Here is a 19,565-nt window from a genome sequence, read left to right as displayed (position 1 = left end):
GTTGTTTGATTTTAAATTGCATTATTTTAATGTTCAATTTTATTTTCTTTTCCTTGCATCATTTTCGTCACAATTTGAGATTTGAAGCCTCGAAAATCACGCAACGAAAGACCCAACAACTCTTCGTCCAGCGAAAAAAGTCTGTTGGACCAATCAACATAGGCCTCTAATGCTAAGTTTCGTTCATGAATTTCTTGGCTAGATCAAAAGCATATAAAACGCTCGTAATCACTCCACCCCAGTCCCCGTTGATTCCTACAAGTATTTCTTCAGTAAAAGACCAAACAAGTAATTACATGCTCAAGTGTGTTCGGGGGCACGATTCTCGGTCTCATCAAGCTCTTAAACTTTCTGGTACAGGCCTAAAATGAATCGAGATTGTAAAATGAAACAAAATAAAAAAAAATGCTCAAATATGGCGTCGCCCAGAGTTGAACTGGAGACCTTCAGTGTGTTAGACTGACGTGATAACCAACTACACCACGACACCATTTGAAGCCTTCCTAGAAGGTCAGATGACCATAGAGTTAAGCCTGAACATCCTAGAGCCTGCGGAAAAGCCCGTGGAAACGTACCAGGAATTGGATGCGATGAGAGCCTACAAGTAGGCTCCCTTGCTGCATACCGAGTGCTTTTTTACTCACCGCATTTTAGACTTCTTTTCCAGGCCTTCGCTAACGGCCGCGCTGGAGGTGGGGGGAGCGTTTGAGAGCTGGATTGCCACTAGAGGGTCGTTTATGAGTGTCGATCCGGTCTGCGTGCTTTGGGTCTTTTATATTTTGTTCGAAACAGTATCGCGAACCCTTTCTCCGTTGTAAGAAACCTTAACAACAAATGCTTGTATTGCTTTTCAATTTGTTTTAGCTGCGGTGTTGTTTGATTTTCAATTGCATTATTTTAATGTTCAATTTTATTTTCCTTTCCTTGCGTCATTTTCGTCACGGTTTGAGATTTGTAGCCTCGAAAATCACGCAACGAAAGACCCAACGAAAGACCCAATGACTCTTCGTCCAGCGAAAACAGCCTGTTGGACAAATCAACCCAGGCCTCTGATGCTAAGTTTCATTCATGAATTTCTTGGCTAGAACAAAAGCATATAACACGCTCGTAATCACTCCACCCCAGTGCCCGTTGATTCCTACAAGTATTTCTTGAGTAAAAGACCAAACAAGTAATTTATGCTCAAGTGTGATTGGGGCACGATTCTCAGGCTCATCAAACTCTTAAACTTTCTGGTACAGGCCTAAAATGAATCGAGATTGTAAAATGAAACAAAATAAAAAAAAAATGCTCAAATATGGCGTCGCCCAGAGTTGAACTGGAGACCTTCAGTGTGTTAGACTGACGTGATAACCAACTACACCACGACACCATTTGAAGCCTTCCCAGAAGGTCAGATGACCATAGAGTTAAGCCCGAACTTCCTAGAGCCTGCAGAAAAGCCCATGGAAACCTACCAGGAATTGGATGCGATGAGAGCCTTCAAGTAGGCTCCCCGGCTGCCTACCGAGTTCTTTTTTACTCACCGCATTTTAGACTTCTTTTCCAGGCCTTCGCTAACTGTCGCGCTGGAGGTGGGGGGAGCGTTTGAGAGCTGCATTGCCACTAAAGGGTCGTTTATGAGTGTCGATCCGGTCTGCGTGCTTTGGGTCTTTTATATTTTGTTCGAAACAGTATCGCGAACCCTTTCTCCGTTTGTAACAAACCTTAACAACACATGCTTGTATTGCTTTTCAATTTGTTTTAGCTGCGGTGTTGTTTGATTTTAAATTGCATTATTTTAATGTTCAATTTTATATTCCTTTCCTTGCGTCATTTTCGTCACGGTTTGAGATTTGAAGCCTCGAAAATCACGCAACGAAAGACCCAACGACTCTTCGTCCAGCGAAAACAGCCTGTTGGACCAATCAACCTAGGCCTCTGATGCTAAGTTTCGTTCATGAATTTCTTGGCTAGATCAAAAGCATATAACACGCTCGTAATCACTCCACCCCAGTCCCCGTTGATTCCTACAAGTATTTCTTCAGTAAAAGACCAAACAAGTAATTACATGCTCAAGTGTGTTCGGGGGCACGATTCTCGGTCTCATCAAGCTCTTAAACTTTCTGGTACAGGCCTAAAATGAATCGAGATTGTAAAATGAAACAAAATAAAAAAAAATGCTCAAATATGGCGTCGCCCAGAGTTGAACTGGAGACCTTCAGTGTGTTAGACTGACGTGATAACCAACTACACCACGACACCATTTGAAGCCTTCCCAGAAGGTCAGATGACCATAGAGTTGAGCCCGAACTTCCTAGAGCATGCAGAAAAGCCCATGGAAACCTACCAGGAATTGGATGCGATGAGAGCCTTCAAGTAGGCTCGCTGGCTGCCTACCGAGTGCTTTTTTACTCACCGCATTTTAGACTTCTTTTCCAGGCCATCGCTAACTGTCGCGCTTGAGGTGGGGGGAGCGTTTGAGAGCTGCATTACCACTACAGGGTCGTTTATGAGTGTCGATCCGGTCTGCATGCTTTGGGTCTTTTATATTTGGTTCGAAACAGTATCGCGAACCGTTTCTCCGTTTGTAACAAACCTTAACAACACATGCTTGTATTGCTTTTCAATTTGTTTTAGCTGCGGTGTTGTTTGATTATAAATTGCATGATTTTAATGTTCAGTTTTATTTTCCTTTCCTTGCGTCATTTTCGTCACGGTTTGAGATTTGAAGCCTCGAAAATCACGCAACGAAAGACCCAACGACTCTTCGTCCAGCGAAAACAGTCTGTTGGACCAATCAACCTAGGCCTCTGATGCTAAATTTCGTTCATGAATTTCTTGGCTAGAGCAAAAGCATATAACACGCTCGTAATCACTCCACCCCAGTCCCCGTTGATTCCTACAAGTATTTCTTCCAAAAGCATATAACACGCTCGTAATCACTCCACCCCAGTCCCCGTTGATTCCTACAAGTATTTCTTCAGTAAAAGACCAAACAAGTAATTACATGCTCAAGTGTGTTCGGGGGCACGATTCTCGGGCTCATCAAGCTCTTAAACTTTCTGGTACAGGCCTAAAATGAATCGAGATTCTAAAATGGAACAAAATAAAAAAAAATGCTCAAATATGGCGTCGCCCAGAGTTGAACTGGAGACCTTCAGTGTGTTAGACTGACGTGATAACCAACTACACCACGACACCATTTGAAGCCTTCCCAGAAGGTCAGATGACCATAGAGTTAAGCCCGAACTTCCTAGAGCCTGCAGAAAAGCCCGTGGAAACCTACCAGGAATTGGATGCGATGAGAGCCTTCAAGTAGGCTCCCCGGCTGCCTACCGAGTTCTTTTTTACTCACCGCATTTTAGACTTCTTTTCCAGGCCTTCGCTAACTGTCGCGCTGGAGGTGGGGGGAGCATTTGAGAGCTGCATTGCCACTAAAGGGTCGTTTATGAGTGTCGATCCGGTCTGCGTGCTTTGGGTCTTTTATATTTTGTTCGAAACAGTATCGCGAACCCTTTCTCCGTTTGTAACAAACCTTAACAACACATGCTTGTATTGCTTTTCAATTTGTTTTAGCTGCGGTGTTGTTTGATTTTAAATTGCATTATTTTAATGTTCAATTTTATTTTCCTTTCCTTGCGTCATTTTCGTCACGGTTTGAGATTTGAAGCCTCGAAAATCACGCAACGAAAGACCCAACGACTCTTCGTCCAGCGAAAACAGCCTGTTGGACCAATCAACCTAGGCCTCTGATGCTAAATTTCGTTCATGAATTTCTTGGCTAGATCAAAAGCATATAACACGCTCGTAATCACTCCACCCCAGTCCCCGTTGATTCCTACAAGTATTTCTTCAGTAAAAGACCAAACAAGTAATTACATGCTCAAGTGTGTTCGGGGGCACGATTCTCGGGCTCATCAAGCTCTTAAACTTTCTGGTACAGGCCTAAAATGAATCGAGATTCTAAAATGGAACAAAATAAAAAAAAATGCTCAAATATGGCGTCGCCCAGAGTTGAACTGGAGACCTTCAGTGTGTTAGACTGACGTGATAACCAACTACACCACGACACCATTTGAAGCCTTCCCAGAAGGTCAGATGACCATAGAGTTAAGCCCGAACTTTCTAGAGCCTTCAGAAAAGCCCGTGGAAACGTACCAGGAATTGGATGCGATAAGAGCCTTCAAGTAGGCTCCCCGGCTGCCTACCGAGTTCTTTTTTACTCACCGCATTTTAGACTTCTTTTCCAGGCCTTCGCTAACTGTCGCGCTGGAGGTGGGGGGAGCGTTTTAGAGCTGCATTACTACTAAAGGGTCGTTTATGAGTGTCGATCCGGTCTGCGTGCTTTGGAACTTTTATATTTTGTTCGAAACAGTATCGCGAACCCTTTCTCCGTTTGTAACAAACCTTAACAACACATGCTTGTATTGCTTTTCAATTTGTTTTAGCTGCGGTGTTGTTTGATTTTAAATTGCATTATTTTAATGTTCAATTTTATTTTCCTTTCCTTGCGTCATTTTCGTCACGGTTTGAGATTTGAAGCCTCGAAAATCACGCAACAAAAGACCCAACGACTCTTCGTCCAGCGAAAACAGCCTGTTGGACCAATCAACCTAGGCCTCTGATGCTAAATTTCGTTCATGAATTTCTTGGCTAGATCAAAAGCATATAACACGCTCGTAATCACTCCACCCCAGTCCCCGTTGATTCCTACAAGTATTTCTTCAGTAAAAGACCAAACAAGTAATTACATGCTCAAGTGTGTTCGGGGGCACGATTCTCGGTCTCATCAAGCTCTTAAACTTTCTGGTACAGGCCTAAAATGAATCGAGATTGTAAAATGAAACAAAATAAAAAAAAATGCTCAAATATGGCGTCGCCCAGAGTTGAACTGGAGACCTTCAGTGTGTTAGACTGACGTGATAACCAACTACACCACGACACCATTTGAAGCCTTCCCAGAAGGTCAGATGACCATAGAGTTAAGCCCGAACTTCCTAGAGCCTGCAGAAAAGCCCGTGGAAACCTACCAGGAATTGGATGCGATGAGAGCCTTCAAGTAGGCTCCCCGGCTGCCTACCGAGTTCTTTTTTACTCACCGCATTTTAGACTTCTTTTCCAGGCCTTCGCTAACTGTCGCGCTGGAGGTGGGGGGAGCGTTTGAGAGCTGCATTGCCACTAAAGGGTCGTTTATGAGTGTCGATCCGGTCTGCGTGCTTTGGAACTTTTATATTTTGTTCGAAACAGTATCGCGAACCCTTTCTCCGTTTGTAACAAACCTTAACAACACATGCTTGTATTGCTTTTCAATTTGTTTTAGCTGCGGTGTTGTTTGATTTTAAATTGCATTATTTTAATGTTCAATTTTATTTTCCTTTCCTTGCGTCATTTTCGTCACGGTTTGAGATTTGAAGCCTCGAAAATCACGCAACAAAAGACCCAACGACTCTTCGTCCAGCGAAAACAGCCTGTTGGACCAATCAACCTAGGCCTCTGATGCTAAATTTCGTTCATGAATTTCTTGGCTAGATCAAAAGCATATAACACGCTCGTAATCACTCCACCCCAGTCCCCGTTGATTCCTACAAGTATTTCTTCAGTAAAAGACCAAACAAGTAATTACATGCTCAAGTGTGTTCGGGGGCACGATTCTCGGGCAAATCAAGCTCTTAAACTTTCTGGTACAGGCCTAAAATGAATCGAGATTGTAAAATGAAACAAAATAAAAAAAAATGCTCAAATATGGCGTCGCCCAAAGTTGAACTGGAGCCCTTCAGTGTGTTAGACTGACGTGATAACCAACTACACCACGACACCATTTGAAGCCTTCCCAGAAGGTCAGATGACCATAGAGTTAAGCCCGAACTTTCTCGAGCCTGCAGAAAAGCCCGTGGAAACCTACCAGGAATTGGATGCGATGAGAGCCTTCAAGTAGGCTCCCCGGCTGCCTACCGCGTTCTTTTTAACTCACCGCATTTTAGACTTCTTTTCCAGGCCTTCGCTAACTGTCGGGCTGGAGGTGGGGGGAGCGTTTGAGAGCTGCATTGCCACTAAAGGGTCGTTTATGAGTGTCGATCCGGTCTGCGTGCTTTGGGTCTTTTATATTTGGTTCGAAACAGTATCGCGAACCCTTTCTCCGTTTGAAACAAACCTTAACAACACATGCTTGTATTGCTTTTCAATTTGTTTTAGCTGCGGTGTTGTTTGATTTTAAATTGCATTATTTTAATGTTCAATTTTATATTCCTTTCCTTGCGTCATTTTCGTCACGGTTTGAGATTTGAAGCCTCGAAAATCACGCAACGAAAGACCCAACGACTCTTCGTCCAGCGAAAACAGCCTGTTGGACCAATCAACCTAGGCCTCTGATGCTAAGTTTCGTTCATGAATTTCTTGGCTAGATCAAAAGCATATAACACGCTCGTAATCACTCCACCCCAGTCCCCGTTGATTCCTACAAGTATTTCTTCAGTAAAAGACCAAACAAGTAATTACATGCTCAAGTGTGTTCGGGGGCACGATTCTCGGTCTCATCAAGCTCTTAAACTTTCTGGTACAGGCCTAAAATGAATCGAGATTGTAAAATGAAACAAAATAAAAAAAAATGCTCAAATATGGCGTCGCCCAGAGTTGAACTGGAGACCTTCAGTGTGTTAGACTGACGTGATAACCAACTACACCACGACACCATTTGAAGCCTTCCCAGAAGGTCAGATGACCATAGAGTTAAGCCCGAACTTCCTAGAGCCTGCAGAAAAGCCCGTGGAAACCTACCAGGAATTGGATGCGATGAGAGCCTTCAAGTAGGCTCCCTGCCTGCCTACCGAGTTCTTTTTTACTCACCGCATTTTAGACTTCTTTTCCAGGTCTTCGCTAACTGTCGCGCTGGATGTGGGGGGAGCGTTTGAGAGCTGCATTGCCACTAAAGGGTCGTTTATGAGTGTCGATCCGGTCTGCGTGCTTTGGGTCTTTTATATTTTGTTCGAAACAGTATCGCGAACCCTTTCTCCGTTTGTAACAAACCTTAACAACACATGCTTGTATTGCTTTTCAATTTGTTTTAGCTGCGGTGTTGTTTGATTTTAAATTGCATTATTTTAATGTTCAATTTTATATTCCTTTCCTTGCGTCATTTTCGTCACGGTTTGAGATTTGAAGCCTCGAAAATCACGCAACGAAAGACCCAACGACTCTTCGTCCAGCGAAAACAGCCTGTTGGACCAATCAACCTAGGCCTCTGATGCTAAGTTTCGTTCATGAATTTCTTGGCTAGATCAAAAGCATATAACACGCTCGTAATCACTCCACCCCAGTCCCCGTTGATTCCTACAAGTATTTCTTCAGTAAAAGACCAAACAAGTAATTACATGCTCAAGTGTGTTCGGGGGCACGATTCTCGGTCTCATCAAGCTCTTAAACTTTCTGGTACAGGCCTAAAATGAATCGAGATTGTAAAATGAAACAAAATAAAAAAAAATGCTCAAATATGGCGTCGCCCAGAGTTGAACTGGAGACCTTCAGTGTGTTAGACTGACGTGATAACCAACTACACCACGACACCATTTGAAGCCTTCCCAGAAGGTCAGATGACCATAGAGTTAAGCCCGAACTTCCTAGAGCCTGCAGAAAAGCCCGTGGAAACCTACCAGGAATTGGATGCGATGAGAGCCTTCAAGTAGGCTCCCCGGCTGCCTACCGAGTTCTTTTTTACTCACCGCATTTTAGACTTCTTTTCCAGGCCTTCGCTAACTGTCGCGCTGGAGGTGGGGGGAGCATTTGAGAGCTGCATTGCCACTAAAGGGTCGTTTATGAGTGTCGATCCGGTCTGCGTGCTTTGGGTCTTTTATATTTTGTTCGAAACAGTATCGCGAACCCTTTCTCCGTTTGTAACAAACCTTAACAACACATGCTTGTATTGCTTTTCAATTTGTTTTAGCTGCGGTGTTGTTTGATTTTAAATTGCATTATTTTAATGTTCAATTTTATATTCCTTTCCTTGCGTCATTTTTCGTCACGGTTTGAGATTTGAAGCCTCGAAAATCACGCAACGAAAGACCCAACGACTCTTCGTCCAGCGAAAACAGCCTGTTGGACCAATCAACCTAGGCCTCTGATGCTAAGTTTCGTTCATGAATTTCTTGGCTAGATCAAAAGCATATAACACGCTCGTAATCACTCCACCCCAGTCCCCGTTGATTCCTACAAGTATTTCTTCAGTAAAAGACCAAACAAGTAATTACATGCTCAAGTGTGTTCGGGGGCACGATTCTCGGTCTCATCAAGCTCTTAAACTTTCTGGTACAGGCCTAAAATGAATCGAGATTGTAAAATGAAACAAAATAAAAAAAAATGCTCAAATATGGCGTCGCCCAGAGTTGAACTGGAAACCTTCAGTGTGTTAGACTGACGTGATAACCAACTACACCACGACACCATTTGAAGCCTTCCCAGAAGGTCAGATGACCATAGAGTTAAGCCCGAACTTCCTAGAGCCTGCGGAAAAGTCCGTGGAAACCTACCAGGAATTGGATGCGATGAGAGCTTACAAGTAGGCTCGCTGGGTGCCTACCGAGTGCTTTTTTACTCACCGCGTTTTAGACTTCTTTTCCAGGCCTTTGCTAACTGCCGCGCTGGAGGTGGGGGGAGCATTTGAGATCTGCATTGCCACTAGAGGGTCGTTTATGAGTGTTGATTCGGTCTGCGTACTTTGGGTCTTTTTTTTTTTTTTTAATAAGTGAATATTATGTTCTATTCACTAAATGGATATGTTTATGATTTGATATGGTGATGATTTGATATGTTATGATATGATATGTTGAAAGCACGTTCGATTTATGTGATATGACTCTTATTATATATGATATGATTGATATGTGCATGATGTGAATTATTAAGTGTAAAGACATGATAAGTTCTGATATGGTTTATGTAAGAAAGAATCGGAGCGTATTAGACCCAAACCAGATCAACCAAAATGTTGGTCTTGAGCTGTCAAAAATATATTATCCGACTAGTTTTGCACCATTTAAGTGGGATGAAAGGAAAAAAAGGACCTCTTTTTATGGTGGAATCTCCCCATTTTTTCAATTTTTTTTTGGGTCATTAGATACTTGGTTTATGATTAAATCATAAACAAATTATTCATTAGAAAACCAGTAATATTTAAGGTGAAAAATGCGAGTACATAAGAGGTAAAACGAACTTTTGACCTAATTATAATTATGAGTAACTCGTGAAAGATCAACTTGTTTGTAATAATTATATCAATAGGTATAACTTATCCTACCGTGAAATTTGTATCGTTCTATAGTGCACAAGAATACATTATAGAACAATACAAAACATTCTAAAATGATTGTTGTTATTATTTTAATTAATTTTCATAAAAATTCATTTTGAAGGATTAAATTTAAAATTTATTAAACATACAAAAAACTAAGTACAGTAATACACAACTTTTTGTTGGGAAAAACCCGCGAATATATGATATCAACTTAGCTTCGACATGGTTTCGACCATTGAAGACTTCGTCATTTAAGCAAAATTAACGAGGGGAACGAATCGCACCCGGTCTCCGACAATTTTTTCAAAGTTATGGATCTAACCAAACCACTCCGCTGCATCGTAAAACTGGGTCTGAATGCAATAATTTGTAGCTCAAGAACAATTTCATCGATTTTCTTTTTTTGCTTAGTTTCCGTATGATTTTCTCATGTGCCTGTTGTTTTGTGCATCGCATTAATACTTTTCATGTTAATCCAGGAGGTGCGGCTATTACTCGCAAAAATGAATTGGAGACGATACACGAAGAAAATTTGGCGACGGTTTCGTCACATCTGAGAAAAACTATGGTTAGTGGCTCTTCTTCTGAAAATACTATTGGAATGGATTGGAGCAAGCAGCCTGGAAAATCCGGTATTGCGTGTACTGCAGATGATTTCGGAGAACATGAAGTTGGCCTTGCGAGTCCCTTCATAGTTGTCCATGGAGCTGGTAAGTTCTAGGTCATTCACGAGATACTTATTTTAGAAAAAAGAATATCGATTTTACTCCTTCATTTGATCTGGTCTAATATCAATCTTCATTCGCATAAACTATGCACTATCAATGTACAAATTGACTATTGAATGTTTCTCCCAATGCCTAATTTGATGAAATTGAAAAGGGAAGTTTTAGGTAAAAATGGACATAATGTTCTGGTAAATTCACGCAATAGATTTTTATTTTTATGGAACTAGCTTGAAAGGATGGGAACTGATGGTAAGGATCAAGATATAAATGCATGAAAGTTTAAAGACGATACCTGTTAGTTCTGCTACAAACACAGAGGGTTATGGTTCTGTATGGTTGCTTCAGGTTCTTTTGGGCATTTTCAGGCAAGTAAATCAGGGGTCCATAAAGGAGGACTTGATAGATCCTTAGTCAAGGCTGGATTTGTTGCCACACGTATATCCGTAAGTTAACATGTGTTGTACATTTCTTTAATTGGCTTTTCTACTTTCTTGTTATTCTTTTGACAATCAAACATTGAGTACTTGAACCTGTATCAGTTCAGGCATGACTTCTGCTGGCTGAAAGAACCTATATATCTTGAAGAAATTATGTACATTTGGGTAGTCTTATTGTTCCAATTGCATATTGTTTCCTTATAGTGCCCTTTTTAAAATCTTGGTCGTGAACTTTCCCAAAACCACCTTGGGATGGAAGAAGAAAAGAAAGAAAGGACAGGCAACTTGAAAAGTGCCCTGTTGGGGAACGAATGATGTACACTTGGTGATGCAAAAAGAAAACAAAGGCTAGACTATTTTGGATTTTAGTTTAAAAGTTTAATTTTAGTTGATTGATATCTTCCAGTGTCTAGAAATTCTAATTTTAAATGATTTCTCAAGTCTTAATTGGAATCGACTGGGGTTCTGTGCTGACTTAGTCAAATGTTTTCAAGTTGAGGAGAGATCTTGCAACAAGAAAGAAAAAGAAGTAGAAATAAAGAAACAGTTGGTCAAATCAGTTTGCAAGTGCTTTAAGCAAATAGGAAAGCTTAGTTCAAGTTCTTCGTTTTACTTACTACACTATTCAGAATTTTAGATTCAGTGTTGACTCGTGGTTGAACAAGAAGTCATCAAGTGTCTTAAGATCATAATACTGCTAAATTTGCCCTGATTTGAACTCTCGAAGACTAGTATGTTTTTAATTAAACTAATTTGTCTTTAAAGATCAGTATGGTAAAAATGTTTCTAAGGATACTGAAAAAGTTTCAGTTTCCCTATTTTTTTTATTACTACGATACTAATCTTACTATCCTATCCTAAAGGAGAAGGAGGAGTAGGAGAAGTCACTCTTCTTTGAAGATCGAGTATGAAATTGGACAATTATGCCATTAGGAATCCGTCTTCTACACAGGAAAAGCCTATTACGAGTAAGTGGAGAGGAAAGATCCCTAGAGATTCTTATCTCATTCCATTCTAGTGGCTCGACTATTAACCAATGGCACAAACTAAAAAATCCCTGGTTTCTCGGTAGAACCCCATTTCGCCCAAGTTGTTGTGAAACCGATTGAGTTAAGCTGAAGTCTAGAACTCTCGATGGATTTGGGTGCTCTACATTTTTCAGCAATAGATATATCCTCCTGTAGTCAACGGTTTCACACTGTCTGTAGAAAGGTCCTCGATGGAACATATTTGGCTTTTGAGAATGGTTGGCCCTCGGTTTTTGTAATTTTAACTTCCAATAGCTCTAGAAGGACCAAGATAATTAAGCTTGAAGATGTTTTCCTCCAATTTTCTTCAATTAAAACTCGAGATGGCCACAAAACATTCTTTTGGCTCATGATAGACGTGACAATATAAGATTCAAAGGTTGCTTGACAAACTTTATGCCATCTCCATGCAGAAGAATGTGTATCTGTGGGATAGGCAAGCTAATGGGTGGCATACAATGCTCAGAAGACCATTCCTGGATAGGATTTGAAAGAGTGAAACTCTATTGATTATTTTAATACAATATTTCTCTATGATCTTAATGATCAAGGAGTGTATAGGATTAATTAGAGTGGACTTGTTCACATTCAAATTGCTTTTTGCTACTATTAATGAAAGGAGACTTCTCTTCTTTAATTTTTCAATTCCCTCTGAAAGCAACCTTTGCCTAAGAAAAGCAAGGCTTTACACTGGTCTCTAGTCTAGCGGCCTCCACATGATTGACAAGGTTCAGAAATGTAACGCCTGTCTCCTCTCAACCCCAATTGGAATTCCTATGTAGAAGATTTTGGGAGGATTTCATTGCTTCCACTCTAGTTCAATTTGTTGGAGGTTATGGCTTGGATCCTTGCCACTTTTCTATTAAAGTATTGATATAATTAATTTTTTTGTAAACCATCCCATCAGCTTAAGCTTTTGAGTTCATTAGTGATTTAACATGGTATCTAACCAGGAAATCTTGTGTTCAAGCTCATGATGTGAGATCCCACATTGGTTGGGGAGGAGAATGAAACACCCTTTATAAGGGTGTGGAAACCTCTCCCTAGCAGACGCGTTTTAAAAACCTTGAGGGGAAGCCCAAAAGGGAAAGCCCAAAGAGGACAATATCTGCTAGCGGTGGGCTTGGGTCATTACAAATGATATTAGAGCCAAACACCAGGTGATGTGCCAGCGAGGAGGCTGTTCCCTGAATGGGGGTAGACACGAGGCGGTGTGCTAGTAAAGACGCTGGGCCCCCAAAGGGTGGTGGATTTGGTGGGGTCCTACATCAATTGGAGAACAGAACGAGTGCCAACGAGGATGCTAGGCCCTGAAGGGGGTGGATTGTAAGATCCCACATTAGTTGGGGAGGGTGAACGAAACACCCTTTATAATGGTGTGGAAACCTCTCCCTAGCAGACGCGTTTTAAAAACTTTTTGGGGAAGCCCGAAAGGGAAAGCCTAAAGAGGACAATATTTGCTAGCTGTGGGCTTGGGCCGTTACACAAGTAATGTTATTTTCTCCCAAATCAATATTGGTTTCCACTTGTCTGGCCTTTTAAAAAAATTCCGAGCCTACAAGTAAAGGGAGTATTTAAGTATTGATATAATTAAATTTACGGTAACCCATCCTATCTGCTTTAACTTTGGGTTGATTGATGATTTAACATTTTCCAAAGTTTCCCAAGTCATTGCTGGTACCAATGATTTTGCAATGCTTTTGTCCAGGCATTTTGGTTAGAGTGGAATAAATTAATTTTTTAGGATGAGAAGGAATGGACGGGTCATCTGTGGGATGATATTTTCTTTTCATATATTTTTTGGCTCTTCTGTCCAATACTTATGTAATTACTCATTTACTCCTTTGTTTAACTTTGTGGTCATTTGTACACCATTTATCTACATTAAATGTGTTATAAAATAAAACACAATGAACTCTAGTTTTTATTTTATTTATTTTTGGGTATGAGGCTAAACTTTTGAATATTATCCTTAAGCTTCAAATTTGTTTAGTACCGATACTTTTTACATTTCTTGTATGTCAGGTCACTTTGCTCAATCTCCAAATTGTTAGAGCCTTGGCGAGAGGTATTTTTTGGTTTGCTGGTCTCCGTATTTTAATTTTTCTGTCTCTGTCTCTATTTACATCAAATCATTCATATACAACCTTACTTCATTTTGGTTTTCGCTGCAACATGGTTCATACCTGCTATAACGATATCATTTGGGCTTCTTATGTAACGACCAACTTTGTTTACAGTTACTTTCAAGATACAATTCTATGGATGCAAAAGAAAGTATTTTTACTTTAAAATAAAGTCATTGTCCAAATAAAATGTAATTTATAGTGTACTGGATTGAAAAAGCTAGTAATAAAGAAATTAGAAAATTTCCTTGACGTCTCCTTAAGAATTAAATCTGTTACTCATGCCAAAACTATATCCAAAACTGTAAAAGTCAATCACGACATGATGTATACTTGAAGAATGATTTGAAAAATAAAAATTGGGCACGTAAATATTGAATCATCACAAAACATTCTTGTAATCCTAACTTTATTTTGCTCACCATGAATTTTCTCTACCCTCTCTCCACCCCTACATCCTAGTTTTCTCGTGGCCAATGATCTCCAATCCATGGAAACCCACTCACCCCTAGCTCCACCACCAAAAAGCTACTCCACTGGGCGATAACCATTGACTGAAAAACCTTTATGACATCCAACAATTAGGAAATAGAGCGAAGATAACCAAAATCGTAACATGCAAAGGAGAGTTGTCGGAAGTTGAATGAAAAAACTCTCAACTGCAAATGGGGAAATTGGGGAGGCTCACAGAATCATGATTGGGGAGTACTGAAAATTATGTTCTAGAGTTGTTTCATGGATTTCAAGTTTTTGAGGTTCATTCTGACACATGTGAATTTTCCAAACATACACATGTATCTTTTCCTATCCATCAAAATAAAAGCTCTACGACTTTTCATTTGATTCATAGTAATATATGAGGACCCTCTACCGTTCCAAATGTTTTTGGTCCTCTTTGGTTTCTCACATTAATTGATGACTGTTCTAGGATTACATGACTATTTCTTCTCAAACAAAAATCTGGCGTTGGTACTATTATTTCTGCCTTATCCCTATGCTTTATGTATCAAGCACTCAAAATCGAGGGGGGTTACAATGCTTTTAGTGTATGTAGATGACATCATATCACTGGAAAAAATGAATATGAAAAGATTGAAGTTAGGAAATTGATGGCAGAATTTGAGATCAAAGAACCTGGAAGAATGAAGTACTTTCTCAACATTGAAGTGGCGTACTTAGCTCAAGCTATTTTTATACGACAATAGAAATATGTGATGAATTTATTGATGAAAATAGGGAAAAATGGATATAAGCTCACCAACGCCAATAGATTCACATCAGAAATTAGAAGTAAAAAGAAGAATCTATGATGAATTGAGAGATGTACTAGATGCTAGTGTGATGTTTTATATATCTAGTTCACACTCATCCTGACATGGTATGCTCAGTAAGTGTAATGCAAGATTGACCAGAACCTTTTTAGGCAACATATTGAGTGTTACATTACCTAAAAGGGACATCAGGTAAAGAAATCTTATATAAATGAACCAATTCCCTTCAATTGGAAACTTACAAAAATGCTAACTATGTCGGATCAATAATGGACAAAAAATCTACGATGGGGCATTGTACTTTTCTCAGAGGTAATTTTGTGTCATGGAGGAGTAAAAAGTAAAATGTAGTGGCTAGGTCACTTGTTGAATTGGAGTTTTGAGCTATTGCGCAAGGGCTATGTGAACTTTTATGGTTGAAGATAATCCTTGATGACTAATGGATTAAAGGAGAAAGTTTATAAAGTTATACTACGACAACAATCAACTGTCAACATTGGACATAATTCTATGTAGCATAATAGGACAAAACATATTGAAACTGATCGACATTTCATCAAGGAGAAAGTGGAGAAGAGGATACTTCGCATTAGTTATGTGCCCTCGCAGCTTCAACTGGCTGATTTACTAACAATAAAAATTTATAGCTCAATGTTTCATGAGTTAGTATCCAAGCTGGAAATAGATGATATTTGTTCCTCACCTTAACAAGAAGTGTTGAAGGAATGGCCTTACTTATATTCGTGTAAATCCTAGCCTTAAGTTAAGGAATATTTGTGTAATCCCATTAAATAAGGGATTAGTTAGCCTCCCTATTTTTTTGTTTGTTACCTTGTATCTAAGGATTTAATCATTGACAGTCTTAGAATTGGTAATATACAGCATAGAAATGATACTCCCCTTGCAAAATGGATTTCACTGTTCTTACATGAAGAAAATGTCCTTTGGAGCAAGCTTATTTAGGCTAAATATTATCCTACAGAGGCTGTTTATACATGGCCCATTCCCATCCTTAGAGGGCATTCTAAAGCGCATTGGAGATTCATTTCTTTTACTATTTGCTTGGTTCAAGATCACATTCAAAGAAGGATTGGAAATGATCTTAATACATCTCTCTGGAATGAATTGTGGCTTTTTGGCGGTATTCCAGCATTATTCTATCTGAGATTATATTGGCTGACCTTGTGGCCTAGTGGTACTAAAGCTGATTTTTTAATACCACACATCTTGCATGGGATTTGAGCCTTTGACGAAATCTCACAGATGAGAAAATACTGGGGTGGGATGGTCATTCTACTGTGCTTTCTTCTGTCACTTTAAAGGATGAAAAGGATTGTTGGCTTTGGCCACTTGATTCTACGAAGAATTTTTTTGTTTGTTCATTAACTGAGGATTTAATTCATGCCAAAAGGGCCAACAACAAACAATCTTTATTCGTTCATATGGAAGGATTCATACCGAATGAGAACTAATTTTCTTCTTTGGGAGCTTTGCCAATGTGGGGTGGGTTAATAGAATACAACAAATCGCCTGCTTGGTGTGTTATGTGTAGTGCAAATGCTGAATCTTTCTGTCATCTTTTTGGTAGTTGTTCTTTTGCAACCCATACAGGAACTTGATGCTTGAAGCTTTTGGATGGAATTTGGTTTTTCAGGGAAGTTTTCACATTTTTGCCTCTATTTTTGTGGGACATCCCTTCATAGGAGGTAGGAAAACTCGATGCGTTGCTATCAACCATACTTTCTTTTGAACCATTTTGTGGGAGAGACGGCTGGATCTTCAACAATTGTGATAACTTTATGGATTTGGTCGTATTTAATGCTCTTTATTGTGTAAATTTATACATCCATTCAGAGTTTGTAGCCTTTCTACTTTAATTATGAATAGTTGAACTTTCTTGTAATCCACCTTTTGGTGTTTGTAGTTTTTCTTTTACTCCTTTTTCTCATTTCATACATCAATGAAATATGTTTCCTTGATTTAATATCCTATGAGTTCCTATAAGTTTTCTTGTCAACCAAATCTAGTAGGATTCATGCGGATAGCCCATTAAATTTGTCGAGGCATGTGCAAGTTTGTTCAGATACTCAGTGGATATAAAAAAAAGAATGAATGAAGTATGTTTCCTTGTTAAAAAAAAAAAAAAAAAAAAAAAAAAAAAAAAAAATTGAATTATCACTAGACTGAAAACCGTTCAAACTAATGGGATATAATAGATTTGATCTTTCAATATATGTTCAACTATCCTTCTCATGTGTGAGATTGGATATTAGCACAAAGCTCAACACATGGATGATAATATGAAATGGGGAGGTATTGACATTGCCTAAAAGTTTAAGCTAATAGGTAATGGTATAGGCCCAACAGTTATTTTCTCTCAGCATCACATTCACATATGTATGCTCTTATTTCTTTAATCCTTGTGTTGGACACCACCGGTTCCTCCTCTTTTTTTTTTCTTTTTTTTCTTAAAGATGAACGTAATGGGCTTTTTGATAGTAGATGGGAGCAAGACCCAACGGGAGGAACCTAACAAACATGGAAGAAATGATTTAATCAAATAAAATAAGCAAGGATTTGTTGGTTCATTGTACGCAGAACAACAAACACACGCATACATGGATGTATACACATCTTTCTATATGTTTATTTGTTTGTTTAACTGAATGCTTAAAGTTATCGGTATGTTGAATTCAATACCATACAAGGAAATTGTCAAATATTTTAGTGAACCTTGTTTGGGTTTTCTTTGCAGAGGGTATTCCATCTGTTGGAATGTCTCCATTTTCATGTGGATGGTCCACTTGTGAAAGGAATGTTAGTGAGCCATTTTAGAAGAATGTATTCTTGAAATTTAACTTTGCAATCGTTTCCTTTGCATATCATTCAATTTATAGTTTAGTGTTCTTTTTCTTTCAGATGGATGCAGTTGATTTACATGGGGTGTCTAAGGCTATTAACTCCGGTTTTGTTCCTGTAAGGTTCATATTTTAGCATTGATGTTTCATGATTGATGATAGTTTTCCTTGGTTGGTTGTTTTTTATGATTCTCTCTCTCACTTTTTATTTTTTTGGATAAGGTAGAATTTCATTGATGAGATGAAATGATATTTTTATCATCATCTCAAGTACTTGTGATTTGATTCAATTTGATGCTTTCAAAACAGATTATATTCTTGAATGCCAGAGACTTGTTGTCTCTAACATAGATTTGTTTTTGTTACGACAATGTGAAAGAAATATTGGAGAACACATTGTATCATTCTATACCTACTTTACATATATACCATATTACTTCCCCTGAAATTGAAGCATACCCTCTAAACTCACCTTCATGGTTCTATTTCACGATTGGTATCCCATTTAAGGAATATGGATGGTCTCAGTGCAAGAAATTTGCATCTTTCTTTTTGTTTGTGAGTCGGTCCACCACGATCAAGACCCATACTCCCTTTTCTGACAGAGCCGTGATAAACTTTTCATTATAGATAAAAAGATGGAAAAATGTTCAAGGACAAACTCCAAAAGGGTGTAAAAAGGAGATTTAACAACCAAATAATGAACAATTCTCCAAATAGTAAGAGAGCCTAAAACAAAACATTGAAAATTAAACACCAAGCCAAAGAACTCCAAGCTACTCCCTTCAGGCTGCAATAGCTGCACCAAGCTACTAGCAGAAGAAACGAACATCTAGAAGACTTTGATTAGAGTAAAAATTCGAAGAAGATACCCAGCTTCAGAGTGCAAGATCACTCTTATTGAAAGAAACCAATAGATAGAAAGCTATCTAAACACAATAAAAGGCAGAATATTCATGGCTTAACACAATTCTTAATTTTGGTTCTCCAATGTTGGTAAATGCCTTTAGACTTGCTGATGAACAAGGCACCAAAAGGAGAGATAAAAGCAAAATTATCCCATACGAAAAAGCATAAAGCCATGAATTTTAGTCAGTTGATTCAGTTTGGGTGTCAGAAAAATATTCTCAAGGGTTTCAATGTTGGAAGAAACAAAATTGCTAAACCAAGACGACTTTCTTCGTAATTGATGGTCAATAATTGATATTTTTCTTCATACCTCTGGTCTTTCCCTAAATTTGAACAAAATGGTCCTTATTGGGATCGATATCGGGGGGTGAGTTGTTGTTTCACGCTGAGAAAATGGGGTGTAGAAATGATTCCTTACAGTTGTCTTACCTTGGCATCCCTTCGGGTGCAAAATTTAGAACGAAATCCTTTGGGGAACTACCTCAGGTGTGAAAAGGAGGAAATCTCACCCTTGTCCAATAGTCCTTCTCTATTATTTTTGAGTCCTCAAAGCTCCTAAAGGGGTCACTGCAAGATAAGATTAGTTGGCTAGGAACTTCTTTTGGAATGAGGTAGTTATCAGGCTTGAAGTCACCTCGTGAATTGGTGCAAAACCTCACTTATCATTATGGGGGCCTTGGTTTTGGCCTTTTGAGCAAAGAAGTAACACTTCTCCTAAAGTAGTTGTGGAGGTCCACACACAAGAAGAAGAGGCTTTGGGAGAAGGGTTATTTCTAGCATCTATGAAGTGGATTGAATGGTTGGAAGACTCTCATGCCTATAGGTAAAGCGAGAGCAAGCCTTGGTTTGAAATAGCTAAGAATTATAGGTTTTTTCTCTTGGTTTTCACAGTTTAAAGTCAACCAAGGAAGTAAAATTCGTTCTTAGAAGGATAAATTGGGGG

General features: G+C 39.1%; 1 protein-coding gene and 10 non-coding genes across 12 annotated transcripts in view; 1 reads left to right on the top strand and 10 right to left on the bottom strand.

Annotated features, from left to right (window-relative positions):
- Positions 1-416: 416 nt before the first annotated feature.
- Positions 417-490, bottom strand: TRNAV-AAC. The gene has a single exon. It is a non-coding gene; the product is annotated as a tRNA-Val (tRNA).
- Positions 491-1,298: 808 nt separating this feature from the next.
- On the bottom strand, positions 1,299-1,372 carry TRNAV-AAC. The gene has a single exon. It is a non-coding gene; the product is annotated as a tRNA-Val (tRNA).
- Positions 1,373-2,170: 798 nt separating this feature from the next.
- On the bottom strand, positions 2,171-2,244 carry TRNAV-AAC. Its single transcript has one exon. It is a non-coding gene; the product is annotated as a tRNA-Val (tRNA).
- An 865-nt stretch (positions 2,245-3,109) lies between these two features.
- Positions 3,110-3,183, bottom strand: TRNAV-AAC. Its single transcript has one exon. It is a non-coding gene; the product is annotated as a tRNA-Val (tRNA).
- Positions 3,184-3,981: 798 nt separating this feature from the next.
- On the bottom strand, positions 3,982-4,055 carry TRNAV-AAC. The gene has a single exon. It is a non-coding gene; the product is annotated as a tRNA-Val (tRNA).
- Positions 4,056-4,853: 798 nt separating this feature from the next.
- Positions 4,854-4,927, bottom strand: TRNAV-AAC. The gene has a single exon. It is a non-coding gene; the product is annotated as a tRNA-Val (tRNA).
- A 798-nt stretch (positions 4,928-5,725) lies between these two features.
- On the bottom strand, positions 5,726-5,799 carry TRNAV-AAC. The gene has a single exon. It is a non-coding gene; the product is annotated as a tRNA-Val (tRNA).
- A 798-nt stretch (positions 5,800-6,597) lies between these two features.
- On the bottom strand, positions 6,598-6,671 carry TRNAV-AAC. The gene has a single exon. It is a non-coding gene; the product is annotated as a tRNA-Val (tRNA).
- A 798-nt stretch (positions 6,672-7,469) lies between these two features.
- TRNAV-AAC lies at positions 7,470-7,543 on the bottom strand. The gene has a single exon. It is a non-coding gene; the product is annotated as a tRNA-Val (tRNA).
- A 799-nt stretch (positions 7,544-8,342) lies between these two features.
- TRNAV-AAC lies at positions 8,343-8,416 on the bottom strand. The gene has a single exon. It is a non-coding gene; the product is annotated as a tRNA-Val (tRNA).
- Positions 8,417-9,443: 1,027 nt separating this feature from the next.
- The window catches only part of LOC111450692 (glutamate 5-kinase), a 13,317-nt gene continuing 3,195 nt past the window's right edge, over positions 9,444-19,565 (top strand). For both annotated transcript variants that reach the window (XM_023090933.1, XM_023090932.1), the window contains exons 1-6: positions 9,444-9,616; positions 9,745-9,975; positions 10,339-10,436; positions 13,484-13,526; positions 17,611-17,672; positions 17,775-17,831. In XM_023090933.1, the coding sequence (XP_022946701.1) occupies positions 9,577-9,616; positions 9,745-9,975; positions 10,339-10,436; positions 13,484-13,526; positions 17,611-17,672; positions 17,775-17,831 (531 nt within the window). In that variant the 5' untranslated portion in view covers positions 9,444-9,576. The remainder of the gene's footprint in view (positions 9,617-9,744; positions 9,976-10,338; positions 10,437-13,483; positions 13,527-17,610; positions 17,673-17,774; positions 17,832-19,565) is intronic.

Source organism: Cucurbita moschata, unplaced genomic scaffold, assembly GCF_002738365.1.
Source record: "Cucurbita moschata cultivar Rifu unplaced genomic scaffold, Cmos_1.0 Cmo_Scf00012, whole genome shotgun sequence".
Lineage (NCBI taxonomy): Eukaryota > Viridiplantae > Streptophyta > Magnoliopsida > Cucurbitales > Cucurbitaceae > Cucurbita > Cucurbita moschata.
Note: the sequence above shows the minus strand (reverse complement) of the source record. Positions and strands in the feature narration are given on the sequence as shown.